The sequence below is a fragment of the Micropterus dolomieu genome, linkage group LG11, assembly GCF_021292245.1.
Source record: "Micropterus dolomieu isolate WLL.071019.BEF.003 ecotype Adirondacks linkage group LG11, ASM2129224v1, whole genome shotgun sequence".
In the NCBI taxonomy this organism is placed as follows: domain Eukaryota; kingdom Metazoa; phylum Chordata; class Actinopteri; order Centrarchiformes; family Centrarchidae; genus Micropterus; species Micropterus dolomieu.
In genome coordinates, this window is record NC_060160.1 from 1840867 (window position 1) to 1867697 (window position 26831).

General features: G+C 40.9%; 2 protein-coding genes across 5 annotated transcripts in view; both read right to left on the reverse strand.

Moving 5' to 3' along the window:
* The window catches only part of kcnh5b (potassium voltage-gated channel, subfamily H (eag-related), member 5b), a 1142829-nt gene that overhangs the window by 216019 nt on the left and 899979 nt on the right, over positions 1–26831 (reverse strand). The window lies entirely within an intron of this gene.
* Positions 1–26831, reverse strand: part of ppp2r5eb (protein phosphatase 2, regulatory subunit B', epsilon) — a 62274-nt gene that overhangs the window by 30192 nt on the left and 5251 nt on the right. For 2 of the 4 annotated variants that reach the window (XM_046062580.1, XM_046062579.1), the window contains exon 2: positions 20973–21133. In XM_046062580.1, the coding sequence (XP_045918536.1) occupies positions 20973–21129 (157 nt within the window). In that variant the 5' untranslated portion in view covers positions 21130–21133. Of the gene's footprint in view, positions 1–20972; positions 21137–26831 lie in introns of all 4 variants that reach the window. The other 2 variants (XM_046062581.1, XM_046062578.1) reach the window with 1 other exon arrangement.

Below are 26831 nucleotides of genomic sequence, written 5' to 3' on the forward strand. Positions count from 1 at the left end.
GGTTCAAAAACTACACAAGCACCAATCACAGGAAAGTTTTTTGTGACGACTGATCAGTCAGAAATTTTAAGGCCAATGCCGAGTGTACAGATACCAGAGTCTTCACTTCCAGTCCTCCAATGGTTTCACACCATAGTTGAACACAAAGAAAAGGAGCACACACGTAGAATAAATGTGTGTATAATAAATAGTTTGTTAAACTCTGTGTTACTTCAATTTCTTTGTGTGCTCTTTGGGAAAAAGCTTAGCGTATTGAGTGATAACTTTTCAAAATTTCTAATCAACTCTTAATTAGTTTAAAAACACAACTTAAGAGACAGTTTAACTGGCAGACGGGTGTCGCTGCAAATTCAAACACGAGAACCAATCAGAAGCAACAGAACGGCATCAAACTTCACCAAACGGCTGTAGCTGAAAATGGCAAATGAAGACAAATGACACCAAATTAATATTCTTCTGTAGCCAAGCTTTTTACAGAAAATATTGAGAAGTAACCCCCAATGTAATCATGAACATTTTCATCAGTAACTAATTTAATTAGACATTTATTTTGTAATTAAGTTACATAACTAAATTACATGTAACTAATGGAAAATACTTCCCTTGCGTGCTTCACTATTCTTAGGTTATACCGTTGTACACACAGCGCTGCAGAGATTTTAGTGGAAACACAAGAGTAGGAAGGTAAGACGACCAGGCTACACACTCTTTACGAACACACACACACACACACACACACACACTGAGTGTGAAGGGGAAAGCCCCTCGTCTCTAAAAGCAGTGCGTGTGTGTGTGACGGGGCGAGTGAGCTTGAGTTACGGCAGGAGAGAGAGTGAGCAGCTCCAACAGATGGACTCAGGAGCGAGACGGACCACTCGGCCTGAAGGTCAATTTGTAGGATATTATGTGCTGGCTGTGACAATATAGTGCGTGTACACACTCTCAGGGGCCCTCCGCCATCACTAAAAGGTGTAAACAGTGGAGGTTAGCGTGCACTGGAGATTAGTAGGCAGACATGCAGAGGTATTGATGAAGGAATGTCAAGGCCCTGTGGGTGTGACCTTTGCTCTCCTTGCTGCTGGTGGCTTCTAATTAACCTTTTTACCCAGGGAACGTTGCTGCTCTTCAGCCACACCCTGCTTCAGCTGCCCAACAACCGACCACCAGTCCGCTGTCGTTTGTCTCTGGAGTACTCAGAGATTAAAGAAGACCTAATCAATACGTATTGAGCACAAGTTTTAAAAGTTTTGCCACTTTCTCATCTCTAAAAACAGGCTTCTTAGTGGCTGACTTGTTGGGAGATCAAGCTTTACATACCGTTTGAGTCACTCTAAAGAGGAGACGTTCATAAAAACACTGATTAAAACACAAGATATCTGTCAAGGATACACCAAACAGGATGGTGAAGTTTTTTAGTTTTGCATTCGGTCCCACACAAGCTTCACATCTGGCAACATGCAAATCCAATATTTAATCCCTCCTTGCTCTTTTTAATATTAGCTATATGCAAAATATTATGGTTACGTAAGCAAGTTTCTCATTTTTTCAATGGTCGCTGAACATAACAGAACAAACTAAAACTCCAAAGGCTAAAGGCAACAACAAACACTGACAACAGATCTCTGCTGATCTATGAGATTTAGGTATTTATTCTTTTAGTTATTAGAAATACTGAAAGCTGAAGTGAACCTGATGTCAAAAAGATATTTGTAAGCATTCAGATTCTATAAGCAGATTCAATAAAATGCTGATGGGAACTAGTGCAGTATATACAGTTTATAGCTCATGCAGTGCGTCACATTATTTCACCTACATCAACGAAAGCTGAGATGCTGCTAGATATTCAGTGCTTTCTTTCACTTACAGCATCAATAACACTGAAACAACACGACTATCGTGAAGAGAACTGCCAGATGACTCAAATCTGTTTCAACACAACGTATGTCAAACTTGGTGATGACGATAACTCAGTTTCAACAATTCATTACCACATCGCAGCATATAAGCCCCGCCCCTTGCAAGCGCACACCGCACTCGCAGCTGCAGAGCAGAGCGCAATACAAACACGCGCTGCAAAGATTTCCTGTCGTTATTGAAGAGCTGAAACTAGCTTTGGGATAAAAATGTACTGCCTTTGTTTTTTGATAAGACCAGGCCTGAGCAAACCAAACTTCCTCTAAAAAGCCCAAATATAAGCACGTCCATCAACACAGAAACTGCGTGTCATGTTTCCTGCTGTCGCTACTGGGCCTATAAGCCACAGGGGTTGAGCGTTACATAAAGGATTACAGTGAGAAGAGATGATAAACGCTGACTGTTGTAACATCTGTTCTGTTTGGTCTTCAAAAAAAAAAAAAACACACCAGAAAGACAGACGTGACCCAGCAACATGCCATCAGCTGTCGCTCTCCACAGGAAGCTGACACACGACCGACTGGTCAACGACCACAATACTGTGCTGACATTCACACGCATGTACACATGGATACACACACTGCTGTCCAATGCCAGACATAAAGCACGATACGAAATTCAATTTAAATGCTGCTGCAAGTGTGAAGATGATCTCTGCTGTTAAGTTAACCTCTTTTGTGATAAATATTGCAGGGGTTTGTGAGTGGATTTTCAATTTGATCAATTTCCGATTGAATCTTCCTCCTTGCTCATCTTCCCCTTCATGGCTGAAATGAAATGACGTGACGTTTGGTCGGCGTAGCAGGTCCTGGCAGGCGAGTTAAACTTTTAAGGACTTTAAAATGCTCACTGCAGTTCAATCGGCAGCGCCGCTGAAATATTCAGAAAGTTAGGAACTGATGAGCAGAAAGACAGAAAAGAAAGAAAGATGAAACCCTTGTAGGTGTGGAAGGTGGAGGCCAAATTTCAATACTGAAATTGATAATGATGTAATAATTAATGACACTGAATAGTTCATGTTTCCGTTATGATGTCACTTTAAGGATGTAAACATGCAGACTGGAAATAGCTGAATAAAGAAGAAGAGAGGAAAGATGAGTGCATCAGTCAGAGCGAAACCAGCTGTAACCATCGCAACAGAGTCAAACAAAGAGAAAACATGATGCTGAACTAGATCACAGTGCAATAGGGAGCTTTCAAACTACTTATATTTTTTGTTATCAATTATACTGACAAACTAATCCACCCATTACTGAATCTATAAAATGCCATAAAATAGTTAAAACGAACAAAGCAAAAGGTGACGTGTTTAAACAGCTTGTTTTGTCCAACCAACAGTTCAAAACTCAGAAAGACATTTAGTTTACAATGATACAAAACAGAGAAATGCCCCCTTTCTGCTTTAAAAATTACTTAAAAATAGAGTATTATGACTTTTGATTCCACTGCGGCCCCGAATAACAATTCTGGGATAGTGATCAATGCTTAAACAGAAGCACAAGTACAGGAGAGTCAGCAAACTGACTCAGTAATGACAGCTTCACACAAATATCAAGCTCACGTTTGCTAACATTAGCCACCATTAGCTGAAAGGTCAGACCAGACTTAGTCAGACTGTAGCTGCAAAATCCCTTCAGTGCGTTTTCTACTTTCAACTTCTCATTTGTATGAGGAAGAACGTATGATTTCTTTTTCCAAAATGATATAATCTCGCTTTAAATCAACAGGTTATCAAAATTGTTGGCCGTTAATTTTCAATCCGATAGTTTAATTTCAGAGCCAGAAAAGAACAACATCCAGCCACCAATAAAAATGGTTATTTCCTTGTTCTGCACTAGATCTAGACTTCAGATAACAGTATTGTATACATGTGCTGACCCTGTGCAAACAGCTGGGCAGGATTTATGTAATGGAAGAGCATATAAATGTAGATTCATGACCCAGATCTAACTTTCCCGTGCCCCTACCTCCATGTTCTAAGGTCTCATATAAGTGTCCCTGCAAGGCGCCAGGCTGCTGTCAATCATTAACACATGCAGTCATCCAGGGTAAACTTTGCTCCCAGCTACTGCAGCCAACAACATGGCAGATGGCAGAGCTATGGACGCCCTACTCACTTTCACTGCACTGGCTGGGTAACAAGGAGTCATAAGTACTTAATAATAATTTAATAATAATAATAATAATAATAATAGTAAAAAATAAGACTCAAACACCGCAGGGAGCATAATCAGTGCTTCATCAGTGACGTGCAATGATCTATGATACACTGCATGAACTGTCTAGAGCGCCTTTTAATCCCAGTAACCCTTAGACAAAGAACACCTTCACTAAATGCCCTCAGACACTAAAACACAGCTGGAACAGCAGCAACATGTGTCCTCCTCTTGTTTGAATCTGTGCCTTGACTCTGGTATTAACACTCATCTGGGGTAGGGGTTACATTCCCTGTACAGTCCAATGCGTAAACATCTCCAGCTCTTCCAGTGTGATGCTTTCTATTCCTACGTGAGCTGTACACGCTAATGAGGTTAGTGCATAAACGTCTGCACGAGACGACACGTCATTTTAAAAGCAGTTGCTAATTACGTCTGATAAGAAAACAAAATGTTTTAATTGTATTCCACACAACCTCAACACGGTGCAGTGAATACTAATACCTAAAGTGGTACTTTGAACGCCATTTGATGCTAATCACCTGTTTGCCTACATCAAGCGCCATGATTTTAGAGTCAAGAAAACTGTTAAGGTTTCTCCATTATACAGTTGAAAGGATTACCTGATTAATCCACTGAAATGAAATGAATATGCAACATCTTTGATCATGTTTAAATCGTTTTTTCAAGCAATAGTGACAAAAGTTTTCTCTCTGTAGCTTCTCAAATGTGATTATTTTCCTGTTTGTTTCTTCCATTATGTTAATTTGAATTTAATTTGATCTGTTAAAACAAGCACTTTCACCTTTTATGATGGGCATATTTGACATTTTATAGACCAAACAATTAATGGAGAAAATTACAAACAGATCAATAGAAGAAAATACAACTTCTACAAACTTCTTCCAATTACTTATTTTGTCTGAACAGCAGTTAACTCTAAAATATATAGTATGTAATATACAGATACATTTTGTATGCTTTTAATATTGTGTAAATTTTAATATTTAACTAGCTTCAATTCTGAGACACCAGTATCCACGTCAGGCACGGTGGAGTTGTTTGGCACTGGCAGGACCTCACAGAACTGACCGGTCACAGGTTTGATCCCCCTCCCGGCTCATGTGTCAAAAGTTTCCTTGAGTAAGATGCTGTTTTGGGAGCATCCGTTCAGAGTCTGAGATGTAAAAGCTGCTCTCTGAGGCAGCTGCAGGAACGATCATCTCACAAAGACGGCGTTCACGAGTCCAGGTGAGAGGGGCGGGTCGCTCGCTGGACACGTATGGCAGGAATTAAGGCAGACACGACACAGGAGGTACCTGGCCTTCATCTAGACTTCTGCTGCAGCGTTTGCCTAACACGAGAGCCAAGTGTGGTGTCAGGAGATGAGGTCCCTCCATCAGTACATGCAGACGAACTTGATTCGGGTTGGATTTTAATTGATCAGGGCGGAGTTTTGAACCTCATCACCCACAGTAATGTTTTTGTTTCAGACTCTAACGTGCCCATAGCACCAAGTATCATAAAGTACTAGAATACAAGGCCAGATTTGGACCATTTACTTTTATCAAGTTCATAAGCTCCATTTGTTTAATGGCAAGAAAAATTTTGTAGAAAAAAGTTACTGATTGAAGTATTGTCCAAAACTAAGGTATCAGCACCGGTGTTGCAAATTTTATATTTAAATTGATGCAAAGTCTTTTATTTTATAATCAATTCTCGTTCCACTTAAAAAGGATAATTTCGGTATTTTTAAATAGCGCCCTATTTTCACATATTTTGGGGTCAAAATGTTTTGAATCCGTGCAGTAGATGATAATAGAAGATTATTATAATGTTATGTATGAATGTAATAATGTAGTAGTAGTAGTAGTAGTAACTAAGAGCCCAACAAACGGCAGCGGTTTTGGGCACGGGTTCGGTCCAATCAGGTTTGGGTAGACAATCAAAAAAAAATTAAGTGATGAATTATTATTCTAAAGAGAATCAATATGTATAAGTATGCAAGTATGCCTAACACTATATTTTAAACAATATATATGCAAAATAGAGAGAAGCTTAGTGGGCCCAAACGTCACTTTCCAAAAGTAAACCAAAGCAGAATTAAAAGGCATGTTTCTGAATGAACTGGAACGGCTTTGATACTCGGCCACATACTGAGTCAACGCTTCTCAGAAGGTCAACACTTGCTTGAATAAAAACCAACACATTCCTCCACATGGAGCACTAATAAAAATAAAAATGTACTGAATCACCAGTGAACTTTCCATTCTCCTCACAGCCAGTAAAAACACTCGTCTTCTGTTACCATTCCCAGTCCATTTTAAGTCCACCTTTCAGTCTGCCTCGCACATGACAGGCTGGCCCGGCTGGTAGCAGCGACAGCCCCTGACAGCAGAGGCTAACTTTAACACAGTGCTCCTGTGCTAGCTGGTGAACAACACAGACATATATAAACACACATTCATTAATACCGTCACTCACTTAATCAGGTTTCCTCTCCCTGTTAGGCGCCAACAGTAGAAAACGACAGTCATGAACGTTGTGGTGAGAGCTGATTTGAGGCAAACATGTGGCCAACAGAACTTAAACTGACCCACGCTCCTCTTGTGCCTTGTTTGTAGCGAGTAGGGCTGGAAAAATGTAAAGAGACACCTCGTGGATCAGGTTTCTCCTGAGCGGAGAACGTGGTGGGGAGGGAAGACGAGGCAGCGGGTCGGTGGGCTTCACTGGCCAAACAGACAAAAGAGGAAGCCGGAAAAGAGACACGGGGGCGGGCTGTGAAGCATTGTACATCTAGGTCTCTCTTTCTTCCTATTATTTACTCCTCTCTTTTTTAAAACGCCCCTCAGAGACACGTCAGTCCACCTACATGAGGTGGACGTGAGAGGAACCTTATTCGAGGTGAAAGACAACAAGTTCAGCCACATGAGGATTTGGCCCACATTAGCCCGGGCTGCTGTTGAAATGAGAAATGCGCTCCAGCAGGCTGCGTTCCTCATGTTTTCCCCCCCATTTATGCCACAGCGTCTGTGGGGGGGGGTTGATTGTGGGACATCAGCGAGTTAGGGAAGGAGGGCACCTCCAGGAGAGCTGGAGGAAGGACAAGATTCAAGTCACAGGAGCAGGAGGAAGAGAACGAGGACAGGAAAGCTGATTTTCACTCAGAAAATCTCTCCTCTCTCCCGACACGGACGTTGGTGGACTACAAATTTACCCCAGTACTGTCAGTTTACCAGCAAGACTTAAGAAGCACTGGCAAATGGAAAAGCTTTGGCTGGTGGCAACTGTCCTTTATCCACTGTCAACAAATGCTGGATTACAGCTCTCCGATGTATTAAGTTTGGAGAAAGGAAAATGGGAGTGCCGGTATGCTTTGACAGGAGTTAGTCTGTTCTTAGGAACATTTTCTTACTTTTTAGCTTCATGCTTATAATTTTTTTTTTTTTTTTTTTTCACTCTTGTAAGCGTTTAAATTTAAAAACAGACAGTCTCCCCAGTGAATAATCCATTTGTTTTAAGATCTTGCCACTTCTGTGACCCTCTTACCACCAAAGGTTGGGCGTTTAAACCCAGCAGAGTTGAAGGTGAAAAACATGCAATATCAGCAGATTTGGGTGCTGATGAGGCAGATACAAAACAGTCCTTCTGATAAGATCTCTCTCTTTCTCTGTTTTTAACTCACCTCAAACCTTGAAGGGTTCATTCACAATTCAAAACTGCCTTTATCTCACCAACACAAACAAACAATACATAATCTCCCACATGCTCTACAGTCACGTTCAATTTGTTTGATGATGCTTGGTCATGATTGGCAAAAAGATTTATAAGCGTACATGTTGTGGACAAGATATTGATTTCATTTACTGGCTTGATTTAAGTAATTAAATAAAGCAATTCATCTTTAGTTTAATCTGTATATCAACAAATGTACAAGACTGTTTAGTCTTATACTAACGGTGTGACATGTGATGAGAAACCTGGTAAAGATTCAATGTTACTATAGAGAATATTCTGAAAATACCTTTTTATCAAGCTATAGACTAAAATGCTTTATTTTGGAAGAGATGGCTTTATTCTGAAGTTTCAAGTAAATAAGCTGACCTAGGTTTCGTCTCTAGCTTGTGAGTTTACAATGTTGGGGGCAGCCGCTGGTTCCTTTCCGGTAAAACTGCAGCATGTTGGAGAATAAATGATCAGTTTGGTTCAGTTCAGAATGAAGCTTCAACTACACAACAGTACGTTCATGTTTTCACGATACAGCAATTCTGTGATAATCAATATATTGCAGACAATCCTTTAACAATACATCACGATATCTAACTATGAATGCAAAATGCCCATGAAACGGTTCAGTGCATCTCTACTAACTGCTAGTCCGAACTTTTAGAAAACAGAAGTTTTTCAATCTGTGAATTAAAATTGCAGAACTATAGAGCGACTATGAAAAAAATAAACATTTCTTTATTAAAACGCTCATAAAAATAAAGCAGAAAACACAAATTGCTGTGCACCACCATCACATTATATTTATCTGTTCAATTAATTTTTTTTAAATTTCACACGGAGCTCAGGAAACATTTTTTTATTTATTCATTTAGCCTATGCTTTTATCCAAAGCAACTTACAATTGCTATACGTGTCAGAGGTCGCCTCTGGAGCAACTAGGAGGATTGAACCTGGGTCTCTCACACCCAAGGCAGAGGTCTTATCCATTGCGTCATCACCACCCCACATATGTCTGTAAGTATTTGTACATTATGTTGTTCAGGATGTTACGCATGTGAAGCAAAACATGCAGTTTATGTTCAAGTTACATTACTGTGATGCTAATGTCCGTTAGCATACTATTAGAGATTCCCATTATATGTTAGCATTGAACTAACCACTCTATAGTTTTCTAAATATGCAAAATCAATTAACATTAGCTGGTGGAACTGTATGTCTAATATTTATTTATTTTTTGCTCAGTGCTGGATCAAACGTCACCAAAATATTTGACTATACACTCGAAAGCAGCAGAAAGGAAATTTGATCAGCAACATTGTGACTATTGTAAGCGTTTTAAATGTGGCGATGGCGCACAGATAAGATGCTTGCCTTTGGTGTGGGAGACCTGGGTTCGATTCCCACTGAGAGACATCCACCAAGATGTCAAGATACACTTCACTTCCAGACATGTATCTGACATATCTGACATACACAGCAATTGTAAGTTGCTTTGGATAAAAGCGTCAGCTAAATGAATAAAGTCGGGCACGTCGTGTCATTGTCTTGTGAGAAGGTGTGTGTGTGGTGAAATTGCTAAAATGTGGTGCCCATTGAGGTCTAGACCCTGTCTTCGTCTTATTTTTATCTGCTTTTTATTTTTATCTGCTTAGACTTCCACCCGCTATTCAGGCACATATAATGACGCTCACTGACCTCAAGGTGACGCTGTAATAATCAAATGTATGTTTTCGCAATTATCTCAAAAAGCATCTTTGCCTAAAGTCAAAATTATTTCAACATTTTAATCCGTCAACTCATCTGCCTGGACCTTGATCATTGCCGCTTGCGGCTATAATTAACTTTGTCTCTGTCGTGTTTTTATGGTTTTATGGCACTGATTATTCGCCTCACAGTGACGAGGTATTGCTTTATCAAAAACTAAATATGGGAGGAAGAATAAAGAAACATTGCAGTCGACTTTCTCTAATGCGTTACAGTCAGGCACATCTAAGTTTGAATCTAACACGATTAGGAGAAAGGGAATGAAAGACGGATGGACAGATTCCCAAACAGAGAAGGAGGTGACTTTGTTTGTTAAGCTGTGGCCTGACAGGAACCATCCCCTTCCCCTCCTCTTCCTCCTCCTCCTTTACTTCTTCTTCCACAGAACATTAAAAAAAAGGACTGCTAATCCTCCAATCCAGGTTTCCAGCCAGCCTCTTCATCTCTCTCTCTCTCTCTTAAGCAAACATCTCAGCGGAAAATGAAGGAGCTTTAACATGTATACAAATTAGATTATATAATTCCTCCTGTATGTTTACGATATCACTGCAGAATCTTGTCGTACCATGATACACGAAGGGTGGGTTCATCTGGACAATGTGATGGTTTTGTTACCGCCCCTGCTCTTATGAATGTTTATTACCTTAGAGAAAACTTTTTACCATGCTTGAGTACCAGAAGGCACAAAAATCACAAAAACCCTAAAAACAGGCAGCACGATCAGGTAACGCTTTCAACTTCCCTTCCAATTTTTGGGCTATTTATTCAGCCTTTATTGATTCTGGAGACTCGGGCAGGTTGTCTATGTTTTTTTTTTTCCTTCACATCCACAAAGTTGTGTATAGTCCCACTGGGATGTGTGTAGTACAACCCAAGCCTCGTGCTGGAAGATTAAGGGCCTCGCTCAAGGGCAGTTTGCAAGTTGCAAGAAGTGAGAATCATTCTTATAACTGTTTTTTCAAACCAGTAATCTCCATTTTTATACAGAGTAGTGGCCCAACAGTACGTGTTTTTTTCCCCTGAACCATTTAGTACAGGATGTTTGGTTCGGTATTCAACTTTCTTTGGACCTGTAAACCCTGTGAACCAAATCATCGCTATTAAATTAGCATACTTCACTCTAAAGTAAAGTTTTAAGCAAATCAGGAGAGAAGAATTTGGGATTTGAACAGTTGGTTAAACCTTGATGGTCAGGTTGCTTTGGACGTACAGCTCAAATATTCTAACTGGTGCTGCAAGTATAGCCAACTAGGGATGTACCGATACAAAAGTGATATCAGCCCGATACGGACTCAAATAGCTGGATCGAGTATCAGTGACAAGGGGACAATATATTCAATTAAGCACATACTACATGATGCTCCAGCAGCGCGCTGGTAAACCTGTAGGGATGCAGCGATTACTGGATTTCACTATTAATCGTAAAGGCTCCGCTACACGAGTGTTTCTGTTGCACAAAATGAAAACAAAGTTACCGGAGCGGTGCACCAGCTTAAAGTGTCGTGCATATCAGAGGCTACTGTACACTGGCTAAACTCTGGCGGCAGAAGTCAGCAGTGTGGGAGAATTTCAGGGAACACCAAGACTGACCAGGGCGTTATTTAAGAGGCGAGGGATCGCCTGTTCAAAAAACTTGCCCTGCTAAAGGAGCGAATACCTACATTAATCTTGATGCAGCACCACCCAGCTTTGAACACTGCGCCCAAGTAAAGGTAATACATAATAACAGAGTTAAATAAGTTGTCAAATTATTGTGGAATTAAATATAAACATGTCACTTACAACTGATGCTGTAGCGGTGAGAGTAGAGCTCTCAGTGCAGCGTCAACAAACAAAGCAGGTGTAACCTTTCAGACCCACCACTGCGCTACGAGGCCCAATATTTTCAATGGCGGTTTGTTGCTACATCGAGCAACGTGCACCGTTCGGCAAGCTCGCGGGCGCGCCGTGTCAGTCAAAGTAGTTGAACTTTTGAAACCGTGATTATTTCTCTGCCAATAATGGTAATCGTCGCATCCCTACATTTTGCTAGGAGAGCTAACAGCATGGAGGAAGCTAAAAACAGGGGGTCAGTAGTTTGGAGGTATTTCACACTTGCTGCACCAACATGTTCTACGATACTTGCGATATCTGAAAAGCCAATGTTTCAAGGGGTGGCAGTAGAATTGCAAAATATAACACAAACGACTTAAATCAAGCACATTCTAGACTGGTACCCAGAAAAATAAAGCTGTACTGGACAAAGAGGGATAGATCAGAAGAAAACCCTGCGTCAAAATTCTTCAACCAAAGTTGTCCAAACAATCAAACATGCTAAACCACTGGCGACATCATAATGTGAATGTGTTTACTCCGGTGATTTAAAAAAAAAGGCTGCTTGCTTCACATGTATATTTTTGTTACTATGCCTGGCCTGTAACAAGTACACTTTTTCTGTTTAATTATTATGTACTTGTTGGATACAAGCGGGAAGCTTCCGGTCTACAATATGAAGCCGATGCCGAAGTCCCTGAAACCTGCATTCTAGTGAAAAAAATCCAGCAGGGGGCGAGTCTTCTGGTTGCAAAAAGAAGTCCGGCTCCATTAGAAATAATGGGAAAATGAGCTGACTTCTCAGCTGAATAATTACCTCAGTAAACACTTTCCTGATGAGTTCATGGTCTCAGTCGCAAGTTTCAAGTCTTCAATACAAAATGATGTTCATTTAGTAAATTATGGTCCCATTTATTTTAAAATAGACCACAAAGCAGAGTATGTTTCAGGGGGGGGGATTATCTGTGATTGACAAGTCGTTACCATGGCGACACTGTGTAAATTTAACAAGCTCCATTGAAAAAGCTTATTAGGAGTCGGCTGTTCACTTTCTCTGGTGAGTACATTTAGTTTTAAGACTGTTGTTTGCTAGACAAAATTATCAGCCCTGTTAAAACCGTTAACGTGAGTTACAGATGCACCTAGCTAAGCAAGCTAGCTAGCTCTGCACACGGCTGTTAGCGCCGCCGTATCATCACTTCCTGGTTGCAATAACTCGACTTGAGGTTTCAAAACAGCAGTCCACAAACCAACGGGTGACGTCGCGATGACTACGTCCATTTCTTATATACAGTCTATGGTTGGATATCGTAAACAGGTTATTTGTGTCAGACAACTCCAAACCAATAATGTGATATTACATCTGATACTGACTATCAGACATGACTGTCATACAAAACTGAAAAATAAACTACTATATCTGCAGCTCGCTCTGACCTGTTGTGCAGTGTCAGCTTCCCAGAGTTTGTCTGAGGCAGCATCAAGTCAGAGAACTACAGATAAACGGGGCAGGACAAAAAAAAAAATCTGGATTTTAAGGCCTGTTCAAAGGAACATCCTGGGCCATAACTCTTGTAAATCATGATTAAAAAATTCACAGAGGTAAATCACTATAGGGGCGTGGCTTTGTCTATGAAGAGAAATAAACTGGGTCTGCTATAAAAATTCTGCTTGCGTCATCCGTTTGCCCGGGAATCCCTTTGAGGAAACTGCGCCCTCCTTGTCTTCCTCTAAATATCTAGGAATGAGCTGCACTGCCAACGATGGGATTTATGTAATCCACCAAGCCTTACCAAGACCCTGGCTAGTCATTTTTGGATGAAGTCTGACCTGTGACGGTGACTAACCCGCTAAGAGGAGGAGGAGGGAGGGAGTGATTTGTGCATCTTGATGATGTACAGACAGGTCTGAATACAGATATACGCCCACCTCTGCTGCTGTGTACATGTGTACCTCAAGACGGGAGGGCAAACGCTGAGAGATTATGGAAAAGGAGGGAAAGAAAAAGCATAACAGCCTCCTCCATTAGAAAGACAGAATAAAAGGAAATTTAAAAATATGCATCCCAACAAGAAAAGGTTGAATGAAGGACAAGCAGGAGAAGAGGTTTGTTTTGTTGAGCTGCCACACTAATAACATCCTCGATGGGCAACAGGAAATCCTTTTTCAAAAACAGTGGAAGATACGCTTCTTAAAAGGGTCCTAGACATAAAAGATACCTGTCTTTCTTTTAAAAAACTAACAATCCTGAAGAAAATCATGCAGCTACACTACTCTTATTCTTTCAGTTGATCGGTCCTGAGTTAAATTCAGAATATAGTCAGTTTTAGACTTAATTTCGTAATTTTGAAGATGAAAAATGAGTTTTGTAGAAAATCTAAAGCATGTTAAGCAGGTTTACATTTCTCAAACGAAGGTATTAAAATGATCAATTTGGTGTTTTTCTGTGATACTCCACCACAGTCTGGGAACCAAGCCGCAGACACCACCAACCGAAACTCTCAGCTGGTGGTGCTCATGCAGATTAACATGAGCATATTAGTATTAATATACTATAGTAAAATACAGTTTGAAATAGGGTTGCAGCAGATCACAAAACCTGTTCACATCATCTCACAGTTTTATGTCTCTGACAGGATCATTTTTCAGATAAGCATATGGGTTCCTCCCATGAAACTGTTATGTTTTACAATAAAAAAAGTAATTTCACATAATTTTGGGCCATTATTATTACCACAACTGTGTACAAAAAGTTGGAAATGCTAGAGCAGATAATAAATAACAACCCAAAAGCCTAAAGTCAAAACTTTAGGGGAGGAACTACAACCATTAGATGTGAGGAAAGTCATTTGGTTAGTTGTGCTTTGAAGAATGAGCAGAGGGAGTTAGCCAAACGTGTTACTGTGCAAGTGAAAATCATTAGTAGCCCATTGATAGTAATGATTGTGTGAATTTTAGTAGTGCACTCATATGAATCTAGGGGAAGCACTGTTCCTATCTTTTCTGCACAGACCCTCCACCAACAGCCACACTGCCTGTCCACACGGAGGCTTGGCGGCGCTCTCAAACAGAGCTACACATCACTGAAGCCACGATTTAAAAACATGATTATCAGCACTGTGTTTTGCTTCTGTAATGTACAGTATGTGTCCCTGCAGGAACAAAATACAGTACAGAAGCAGCAGAAAGGGGATATCACCTAGCAATGAAATCTGTTATCGGTGACGTGTCCGACTGCGTTTCTAATTCAGGACAGCCAGATTCTGTTGTAAGCAAAGCGCCTCCTGAAGCGACTGTGCCGTGTAAAAGCAGAGCTCCTGTGGAGCGGCTCGGCCGTCGGGAGCAGCACATTGCGACTGTGCTGGGGAGGTGAGAAATGTGTGGAGCTGTGTGAATGTAAAGTGAACGTGTGAAACTGAAGCAAGGAGATACTGAGAAAGACCGACCTCCTGCCGCAGATAAATACAGAACAGCCATAAAAGACAAACTAAAAGAGACCATGAAAGAAACTTAAAGGAAATTCTGTCTGTTGCTTTACACAAGTTCACAAGTACACTGTAACCTACTGTACAAACAATACTGTAATAAGTACAGAAAATTATTTAACATAGGGCTGCTCGATTATGGCAAAATTCATAATCACAATTATATTGTCATAATTGAAATCACGATTATTAACACAATTTTTAATTGACAAACATCATGCATTTATTGAACTTTAAAATGAAATGCTTTGTTATTAAAAAGGTTATGGTTATGAAATAGGAAGTAGTAATCAAACATTTGTGTGTGCACAGAGTGAGGCAGAGCAGGGGCCTGTACCACGAAGCGAGTTCAACATACCCAGGATATGTTTTCGTTATCTGGCTTAACCAACCCTAACAATCGCGATAAGCGGTAGCACGAAGCTGCTCATCAACTCGGTAAACCAACCCAGGGTTTCCCAATCCAGCCGGGAGCGCGTTCACATAAAAGAGGCGGTGTTAGCAGCAGATGACCAATCACAGACATGAACAAGTCCACCGTCAGCAGAGAGTCATATTTTATGAACGAGGATTAAACTGTAACACTACAGAAATACGACAGTAGCACGTCTGCAGCTGACACATGCAGGGAGACAGAAAATCGCAGTCAGGCCTAGTCTATAATATTGTGTTGATTTTTATGAGCTGTATCTATGAAAATATCCTCAGCCTTATTCTTTCAGCTCGGCTGTGTGTTGGCGTTTCCACATTAAAGTCTCGGGTCGTTCCCCCTCATTTAAAACATTTTTCTAAATTAACTTCATAAAGCAATTAAACGAAAACTCCATTCATGCCATAAAATGTGCTCAAATAGTGACTGAAAGACTGAATCTCAACATTTAGGCTACTGAAAACTCACCGTCCCGCCTATTGCGACCACATCTCAAAAGGCGGGGAGGAACATGACTACAGTCTCTGTAGTAGGCCTAAGAAAGCTTTACTAACCTAAAATAGATAGCCTACGTTCATATTAAAATTTAGTATTTCAATATCCCTACCAAACTGCTCATAATATTCAGCCTCACATATTTATTTTAACGGCTGCGTCAGGGTGTGTGAAACGAACTGGGAGCAAATAAAAAATATTAAACACATTTCAAAGCAGTAAGTAGGCTGATCCTGCTGTACTGTAAAAACCTGTAGGCAACATTAGCCTGAGGCTTTTAATCAGTCTCTGTAGGATAATATCGCTATAGTCAAGAGTTTCTCCACATTGCCGCTGCAAACATAAAGCAGCCTATTGGTTAAAACAGTCTGTGGGATTTCCTACAGATGGTGATGTCATTTTCCAAGAGAGCTGATTGGTCAGTAGGCGTCGTTTTCACAGAGTTGATCTCTTATCTGGATCATAACCTGCTCAGGGGCAGGTTAGCCGTTCAGCATCAGTTACCATGGAGATCTACCCCGGTAAGAAGTGAACCACCTTCGTGCTGCTGAAAACCCAGAGTTAACTCGGAAGTTACCTGGATTAGCTTAAATCCTGCTTCCTGTTACAGGCCTCAGGTGAAGTATTGGAGTTGACGACGACATCTCGTAACATTAACGTTACATAACGCTGAAATTCAACTCTGGTGTTCCGTCGGGAGATAAAGTTACGTAGACTAACGGTGACAAAAGTATAAATTTGCCTACGTTAGAAGACACACTTAATATTTTACGACCACGGACAAGTAAGTCTTAACACACCTGGTTTAGTATTAGCACAAATATAAATTGTAAAGCTATGAGTGGACGAAAAGTCAGCTAGCCGCTAGGCTAATTTCTGCAGTGTAAAAAAAAAACATTTCAACAAGTTTTATGTTGAAAACTACAAATACAATGGCCATTTTGTTTGCATAAAAAAATAAAACAGCAAATACCTTTTGTAAACACATGAAAATCATCAGTGTGCATCATCAAGATTTTATAGGTAATACAATGATCCCGTGGACAATTACATGAAAACAAATAAGTCTCTAGAAGACAGTGATAGTAACTGTAATGAGCCCGAAAACTGACATAAATACAGAGGAGTCTGTAGCGTTTCTAGAGATGCTGATTGGCTGACTGAACAGCGTAACGTGTTCTCATGTCATAGACTCTGCCGACACACGACGCACAGCACTCACAATTAAGTTTCCCTCAGCGCTCTCATAAAAACTAAAATACGACCGGACTCCAGTCTCGGCAGCGCCGTCTTCCGCCGTGCTGTCATTGACCCAAACAAACCCACGTTGCATTCTACGCATGCGCGCCTGCTTCTGAGAGACGCTGGACAGCGTTTGCCGTGAGATTATAACCGTACCCGGTTATCATGGTAATTAAAATGTGTACGGTAATAATAACCGTTGGGAATTTTACCATGGTTTACCGTTAAACCGGTAATCGTTTCATCCATAGCCCAAATAACATTTATGACCGTACTTGCCAACAATCAGATTTTCTGCGAGAGACTCACGTTTTATATTGCCCTAACGAGGGTCACAATACCCCAGATTCATGACAAATGTTCACACCTTTCTGTCCTTTCTATCATTCACCACAACCTTTTTTCTTGCACTGTACAGCACATATAAAGCATATAAAGTCGACAACAAGTCGCTCTCTCTGCTGTTTCCCCATGTACAACGCAGCAGCATCAGCCCTTTAACTTAATCCCTTAACTTAGTCTCGTTAATTAATGGGAAACACTGTTTTGTTTTGTTCACAATAATGCGGTCCTAGTTGTGCTGGCAGATGTCCAGAAAAGAGAACTTAGAAATTCTGCTTTCTAGGAAGCTGAGTTCTGCCTTTCTTTGTGCGTACTTTTACAAACAATGTCTGGGGCGTAGAGGTTTACATTAGGACAGCACGTAAAGAGCAGCATGAACGCAGACTCACACACACTAACATAAAAACACAGGAGCTGTGTCTAAAATAAGCGTTCAAAAGTGTCTTCATTTTGCTGGTAAGCTCACTACATAGTACTCTACACAGGGAGTAGTGAGCAGTCAATGAGTGACAAGAGCTCAGGGGTCCCTTCCTGTCCTGAACGTAAGCTCCGCCCTCTGTGATGCGGCAGGGCGGAGGCTCAGCAGGAACCAGGAGGTGGTTTTCAGTCCAGCTGTGACGGTTCAGTCTGGTTTCTGTGTGGCTGCATTCCTGCCGTCACCACCACAACACACCGCCGCTGTATTTACACAAGAGAAACGTGATGCGGCGTTTCACTGTGTAGTACTACGCCCAACTGCGCACCACGCATCAACAAATTCACTTTGACCTGCTGTGTGACATGTTGCTCGTGTATTTACAAGTCAGAGACGATATTGCATCATGTCAGTTGGCCGCCGCCACTTCCTGTTCCTGCACAACATGCATCTTAAGATAAAAAAAAATCTGTTTAATTGTATCTACATCTGGATCAGTGGTTCCCAACGTGGAGGTCAGGACCCCCAAAGGGGTTGCAAGATGAATCCAAGGGTCATGTGAGGATAAACAGGATAAAAGAGAATAGAACAAAACAAGCGTGGTTTGTGGTGTTGTTTTTATTTTACCTATTTCACATGAAACACACATGTACCTTATCATAGAGGCTCCATATGAACATGATGTGTGTGAACAGCCTTCCCCAGACGTTAACAATTGTGGAAACAGGATATCGTAGACATACTTTCTCTACGTCACTGACAGGCAGCAGCACTGATGATCTACCTGTCTGGGCACGTAGCTAACACACAAACACACACACAGGAACACAAAGGAGCATGGAAACAACAACAGTAACACCCAGACAGAGCTAGACTCTGGAAAAAGCTGGGCAGGAAAATAACTGGCTCAGGTTTAGCAGCACCGGTTTCACAATCATTTCTGGGCTCTGAATTTCATGAAGGCATCTCTGGGCAGAGAAGAGCTCGGGAGGCAGACAGCAGACAAACACGCGCTCAGAGCGTGGTTTAAATATTAAAAGACAAGCTGGGGTGAAGGTGAAGCTAATGTCGAAAACTCACTGCAGAATCTTGACATCACAAATGTTAAGGGATGCACGGAAAGGAAAATTCTTGGCCGAACCCGAAACCAAATATAATGACAAAAATTGCCGAATACTGAAACCCGATGAAGTACTAATTTTTTATCCATTTATTTTGCTTCTTTTTTTTTTTACCATGGCATAAAGTAAATAGTCAAAATGTGCTTTTTCCTCAGTTTCCCCCACAGGATTTGGAGAGAGATTACGGTGGGGGGGTCCGAGGCCCCAGAGGGTCCGGTAAAGTAAATTACACGTGTCTATTTACTATTAATGAACACATGTAATATGTTTTATACTTTCTGTGAATATAATCCAATTAATCTTATTTCCATCCTGTATATACGCCTTATTTTGAAAACCGGACGTTGTCACATGCGTATCCTCCTCGCGCTAAATTCATCCAGTCCGACCCAGTTTGATTAATGTTGTACGTGGTTCTCGTACGGCGTAACATGAAGACTTCACAGCCTCTCTTCAGGCAGGACTCTCATACTGCAGCACTTGTCTTTGTAAAGAGACAAACTGACAGGATAAAGTCTCTAACCTGCCTGTCAGCTCCCTCTGGGCAGCTTCAATGGATTTACCATAAAGGCTTGAATACGTGTGCACTCCAAATGTAGGTGTGGCTAGCTTAATCGCCTTCTCACAGACGACTGACAGAAACACTCAAAGCGGTTCTTTTCTAAGAAGTCAGCCACAGATGGAGTGGATGTGCTGGGAGTCAATTCAGCAGAACGGCGTCTGCAAACGGCCATATTTGCGTCTTTCTCAGACACTTTAAAATGCCTCCAGTCTGCTGATATGTCAACGTAATTGTTCGGTAAAATGTATTCGATCTTTTGACATATTAGGTCGAACACCGAAAGTGATTTTTTGCTATTTTCGGCCGATTAATTTCGGTGGCCGAACATTCGGTGCATCCCTACAGATGTTTATTGACTCATCTAGACGTCAAGCCTCTGATTGGTCAATGAATACAAATGTTTGAAAAAGCTTTGACCTTTAAAGACAACAAACATATCTGAATTTCATGGAAGTGTGTGTAAAATAATGCAGAAATACGCAGGATATTTAACGTGCAACAAAAAAGGTCAGCGGTCACACTCAAACCTGGGACGCCACAACCACATGGTCAGCACCTTAAACCCCTAAGACCACCAGGGCGCCCGTAAACATTCACCACCAAGTCCTTAAAGGAGGTTAATTCATTTCATTTTCTGTCGTTCCAGATGATTAAATAATTAGGATTTTGGAACTGCATATTCAATGTGGTTGTTCAGGGATAAATTTCAGCTCAGCTAACTGCTTAAAGTTGCTGTTTTGTAAAGGCTGGTCTACACAGCAGGCGTTTCAGCTGTGTTTTTCAACACATCCGACTGAACAGATACGCTCCTGTTTTAGTCAGTAAAGTACATATTTCTGCTCCTAAAATCTATTTCCGAGTGTAACTACAGTGACTGGTCATTGAGCTTTGCTTTCCGCCATCTATAATTTCAGTTTCTTTACTCAGCTTGCTTATAACTTGCTGGAGCAAACAAACCATTTAACAGCAGGGCTGTCACATTTGATTTGAAATGCTTTCTGATATGTTGCATGCCCTGTTGCCCTATAAGTAAACTGGCCAATTGCTGTTCTATTTATTGAAGACAAAAGGAGAAAACTGGTTTACTGACTTTGTAAAATGTATGTGCTTTACAGTATCTTTCGCTCTCAACTCAAGCGAGGCACCGTGAAGTAAAAGACGTAGTTTAAGAGAACTACAAGGGTTGCATTCAAATTAATAACCAATTATGTGTTAGTTTTGCAGAAAGTGACTGACTTCAATCCTAAATGGAGAAGTCACAAGTTCAAACTGTGTTGAAACTGATCAATAGCAGAGTAAGTTGCGCCTAATGAAGCAAGACTTTCACCGACTAGCTTAATGTGTGAAACCCCCGTCTTATCTGTGATCTGTTCATAATAAATTGATGTTGATTACTTTAGCAGAAACATAGCTGTAAGTTCATTTCAGCAGTTATTTAATGCGAGTGTTTGGCAGCGTTATCACACCATCAACCCCACTATTCACACTCGCACACACACACTTACCCTTAAGCAGTGGCAAGGGCGTGAGCTCTATGGGTTTGCCCTGAGAGCGGAACTGGGACGAACTCTGCGACCGCTTCTGCTTGGCCTTCCTGACAGACTTCCGTGAAAATCCATCCACTTTGTCCACAGATGGAGACGTGGTGGCTGCCGAGGACATAGCCCTGCTGGGAGAAACACACAAGCGGGGAGGGGGTGGGGGTGAGCGGTTAACACAATCACATCAGATGTAAGCTTAGAGTGATCTCAGTTTACCAAGGGAATAATGATTAACCACTCTATATTAACAGTCCTACAGAAATAACACAGTTTTCAAATTAAAGATGTGTTTAAATGGAGATGGATAGAATATTCAATGCCTATAACTTCCTTTTATCCATTGAACTTTATCCCTATTAGAAGTTTCATCACCTGTATGACCCCGTCATTGTATGAAAGAGTTCAGTGTTAAATAAATAAATAAGACATCAGGAATAAATAGAATCTGTAAATGAACCAATACATTGTGTAACCTTAATCAAAACTCGTAGGTACAAAAGCCCCTGCAGCTGAACCAACAGCAGGGGCTGCAACATATTCCTTAAGTCTCGCTCTGAAATCTCGTGAGAGGCGAACTGTTGCAGGAAGACGACGGTGGAAACAGCAGTTTGCGGTGTTGGAAAATAAAGTCTTGCAAGCAGCTCCTCAACGTACACAACAAACTCCGCTCCCTCATTTCAACCAGCGTCTTCCTGCAACAATTCGCCTCTCACAAGATTTCAGAGCAAGTTGAAAACAAAGGGTTTCACCGGGAGCAATCTACTGCATGGATTCCAAAACTTTTTGTACCTACTAGTCATTTCAACACCAAAATATGGTTTAAAAATGCCAAAATTATCCTTTAACTTTTCCTGCTAAGTGGTGTCTTCACCACCTCCCTCGCTTTCAGCCAATCACTTTCAATAAATAATTATTTTATTTTAGAATTTACTGGCTCATTTAGACGTTTCACTATTTCTTTCATGTTGTCTTATTAAATTTTGAACTATCTGGGGCTACAAATGCACCAAAGTGACATGTTTAGCCATTATCACGCAGCTCCACAGCTACAAAGTTTGTTCCTGGTTGGGAGCTCATGAAAGCAAAGGAGAAAAGGAAAAAACATCCCCACTGACTCCTTTAGCTCGGCTTCAGTCCGCCTTGCTCCAGCATTTTATTAGTCTCACAACAAACCTGTGCAGCCACTGCAGACAGCCTCATTTTCCCAGCATGGGACACTATTTAGGCCTTAGCTGGTTATAGTACCTGCCAACAGACCACTTACACTCAAACACAAACACACAAACACCAAAAACAGCAGTGTCTACCCACAACAACGGAGCTGGTTCTGCGGCCGTGATGCGCCGCCACAGTGGGAGGAAGCTGAGGAAACGTCCACTGCTGTGTGTTTGCTGCTGATTACGTCTAAAACACATCTAACAAACTGGCTGCTCAGACGCCGACAACAAAAACAAGCCGCAGCAGAAGTCACACGTCTCGCTGCAAACTGAACCTCTGAACCACACCCACGGGGAAAAGCTTGCAAAAGTGAAAGTGAAGATTTATTTCGGCTGTCAGAGGGGACGAGGAACCCATCTGATCCTGCAGATTAGATGAGACACAACGTCCAAGGCCATCATACTCACTTAGATGATTAGATGTTAACATGCTGATGTGACGATTAGCATTTTAGCCTGCAAACGTTTAATTTAACTGAGGTTCATTCTTGATTTGGTAGCCGTTCTGGGGTTTTTCATTGATTACCTGCATGGCTATGTGTGTGTGTTTTCCCCCCAACGTGTTACGTGTTGTTGGTCCTTTGGATAAAAGCGTCAGCTAAATGAATAAATGTACATGTAAATGTAAATATGCAACAAACCAGCAGTAAGCAAGACTATGTGCAGAGGTTTGAATTTAAATACTTGCTAGCATGTCAGCACCAGAACATGTTGTATATTAGTGTCACATTTACAATGTCAACATGTTGGCATGTTATGTCTGACCTCAAAGTACAGATAGACTGAAGGTTATACACAGATTCCCAATCGTATCAATGAGGATTTTGATATCAAACCCTTTTTTTTTGTAAAACTCATTACCCCAGAGTGTTTGATCTTCCATTTACTGGATTCATCCTAATATATCTTGAGGATTGTAAAAGTACCTTTCTTTCTGTTGTCATTTTGGCAATATGTTTTATAAAGACCCAATGGAAGTTGTGCGAACTTATAATAAATAATTTCTCATTCAGCTGATGTATTGATCCGAAAAGACATACAGTTGCTATATATGGCAACGGTTGCACGCCTCTGGAGGAATTAGGGGGTTAAATGTCTTGGTCAGGTGCCCTTTGTCATGGTGGGAATTGAACCATGGTGAAGGGAATTCAGTAGTTATCTTTAAAAAGGTCCCATGACATGAACTTTGTGCTGTTGACGGCACAAGATAAAAAGTCAGAGAGATCATCAAAGTCATTAAGATTAATCTTCGTAGCACCATGAACGTCTGCGCCAAATTTAATGGAAATAAATCCAGTTGAGATTGAGATTAATGACTTAAAATACTGGTGTCAATATCAACCTTCAAAATCCATCAAACTCTAATTATAATGGAGTTGATCACTGGACTGAAGCTTCAATTAGAGTTAAGTAATTTAAGTGTCAATCTAATTATGTTCTTACTCGCTGTGTCGTTCACTTGTCCCGACTTCCACATGAGCAACAATAGCTGGAGACACTGATGTCAGGAGACGACAAAGACCCCGATCAGTCCTCACTAACCCAGCCGGGTGACATGAAAGTCTGAAGGAGAAATTAATTTAAGAGCTCTAGCAAGAAACCGTTACGTAATAAGACGTGAATGATACGCTGCAGGCTCATCTCTAATGCTCTGTCAAAGTCACACAGGCAGTCATACTGTGTGTCCACCAGGCCTCGTTTATAACAGCGGACAGAGGAGGAGGAGGGGAGAGGACACACTCAGCCTTCAGTACAAACACACTCGTCAGCCTGCTGCCTGAGGTTGTGGACAGAGAAAAGCCTTTTACAAACTATGTGAGGCTGCACAGCTGATTGTCCATCGTCATATACAGTGTGCTGCTGTTTTAAAAGTGATTAATGAGCGCAGCATCGCGTCCATCTGTGGTTCGAGAGGTGGCGTTAGGGTGGTGATGAATATATGTTCGAATAGAGGAAGATGATAATCAAAACTGACAACTGTAATTAATAAGCAGAGCAACTAAACAGGCTTGTTTACATCAGCTTGCCTTTTCTAAACATGATTCTTGACAAGTGACTAACAGAAGAAGATTGTTCCCAACTTCCCCGACGTGGCCAAACCCTTGTTCTATAATCTTCCAGGCCCAGGTGTGGACAGCGCTCAGGGTTTCCCCCAGGAAATTGGTTAGCGAAAAGCGCTACGTGCCCTACTTTCCTAACTTACAACAAGCCCCCCCCCCCCAAGACACTGCAACGTGCTGCTGATTAATTGCTGCGACACAAACATATGATGTGATTCTGGCGCATCTCTTCTCGTCATCAATGCAGTTACTAGATGACTGTTTTAAGCAACAGCCTTACTTAAATACATGATTGTTTGCTGTGTGATGCAGAGCCAGTCATTTTCACAAAGCTCAATAAGCCTAATATTAAACTAAACACTTAATTTAGTCTTGTGATGCAAGTCTAGGAGCTTTTTATTTTATGCAAGGCAGTCTAGCATCTAGTGATTAAACAATCAGTATGGTAATTAATAGGTCGATTGACAGAAAATTAAGTCACAAATTGGCAAGCAAAAAACATGAGCTGGATTCAGCTTCTCATAAGAGATATCATTGTCAATTAATTATCTTAGGATAGTGGACCCTTTATTTGGAGAAGACAACCATTTAAAACATGACTGTGGGATACAACAGTGTTTCCCATTAATTAAGGAGACTTCGGCTATAAAGGCTGAATTGTACTAGATACGAGCCACACACAGTTTAATTTATCATGCGTCGGACTTGGTGAACGTCTGGTTTTCAAAATAAAGTGTTAACACAACGTAAATACAGTATGGAAATAAGATTAATTGGATTATATTCACAGGAAGTATAATATATGTTACATGTTTTCATTATATAACATTGTGTTGTATAATGGTAAACTTCCCTGATCTATAATCTGTCCATTAAAAGCAAAACAAATAAAAAAACACTAAAATATTAGGGAAATTACTTATACTTATCTTTTTATTTGGGGTTGTTGGAAAATCATTAAATGAATGTGTCACCGTTTATACCTATACAGTGTGTCTATGATAAAAATTGTTTACTTAAGGAAAAAAATTGTTGACAAGAGCGCAAAGTTCTTCATATATGTAGCTTCTTAATTTTGCTCTCAAAGTGCTCCAGATTAATACATTTTACTTTTAAATGTACAAAATCTTCTTCTGTCTGGAGGGGGGGGGGGGGGTCCAAGGTCCACCCACCAAAGTCCTGTGGGAAACGCTGTACAATTAACTGACCAGAGCAAACACTAACTGACAGATGGATTGATAATGAAAATAATCGTTGGTTAAAGCCTTAAGTCATAACTACACAAATGTACTAGAGCTCAGTGGGTACTATTTTAATATACTACTAAACCCTGCAGACAGATTCACACGACAAAACCAATTACATACAGATGCAGAGAGTCGTCTGTCAACACAGCTCACTGCCTTCTCTTTCATAACACCACAGCTGTTAATGATCCGTCTGCATGAACGCCTTCTGTTGGGCATCAGTTTCGTCAGCAGGGTGGGAAAATACCTCCAGCTGATCTGTCTCGTCATTGGCTGCTACTTTAACCCCCTCCACCAGCCAATCTGACAGGTATCTCGCCATTAATCTGAAAAGTCCTGCTGTGTGTTCGGCGGTAAACATAAAACGCTGGCTGAATACAAGGCATGATGGGAGACTGTGCAGCACCTGAAGGAAAGAATTACCATTTCTAGACGACTGTTTTGCCTTTCAGAGTTTCGGCACAGAACTATTCAAATGTCATACACGGCGAGTCCCAGCATCGTCTCAGCCTCGTCGCAAGCATAAATAAAAAGGGGGAAACGACACCTGTTCCCTGTGTGCTGCTAAGCCTCAGCAAAGACCAGACAAAGCAGGGCAGAGCCTCTGAAAATCACCTTCGCTCGGAGATTATCTGCGGCTAATGGCTTATAGCGGAACAGCTCTGACGTACACACTCTTTGACGCCTTTGTGACAATCAGGTTTTATTTCTGTAAAACGGTGAAATCTACAATTCCTGTAGTTGTGAAGATGAAGAGGAGAAGCAGCTGTCATCCAATATCCTAAAAAAAAATAAAAATAAAATAAAAAGTTTACCTCACAGACACTGAGGGTGTTTTTTGGGGAGGAGATTTTCCTCATCTGAACAGAGGGTTTAAGAATAGAGGGTGTGACTAGAGGTGAAACAATTTGTTGGTTAAGTGATTATCTGACGCACAGATAAATAATCAGCAACTATTTTAGCAATCAATGATCCGTTTTACTCCACTCTCTGTTATCGCTTCTTCAGTGTGGATATCTGCTGCTTCTCTCAGTTATATATAAAATTGTAAACTGGATATCTTGGGACACATTTTGACATTTCATAGACAAAGCAATTAGTTGATTTAACAGGAAAAATATAAGCAAATTAAATCAATAAGGAAATGAATTGTTAGCTGAAGGTCTGGAGACGTAATGCCTTTTTGGGCTACAGAAATAAACCTGACTTTATTTGAACTATGCGCGCGCACACACACACACACACACACACACACACACACACACACACACAGAGCATCTTAACACAACCTTCAATCCC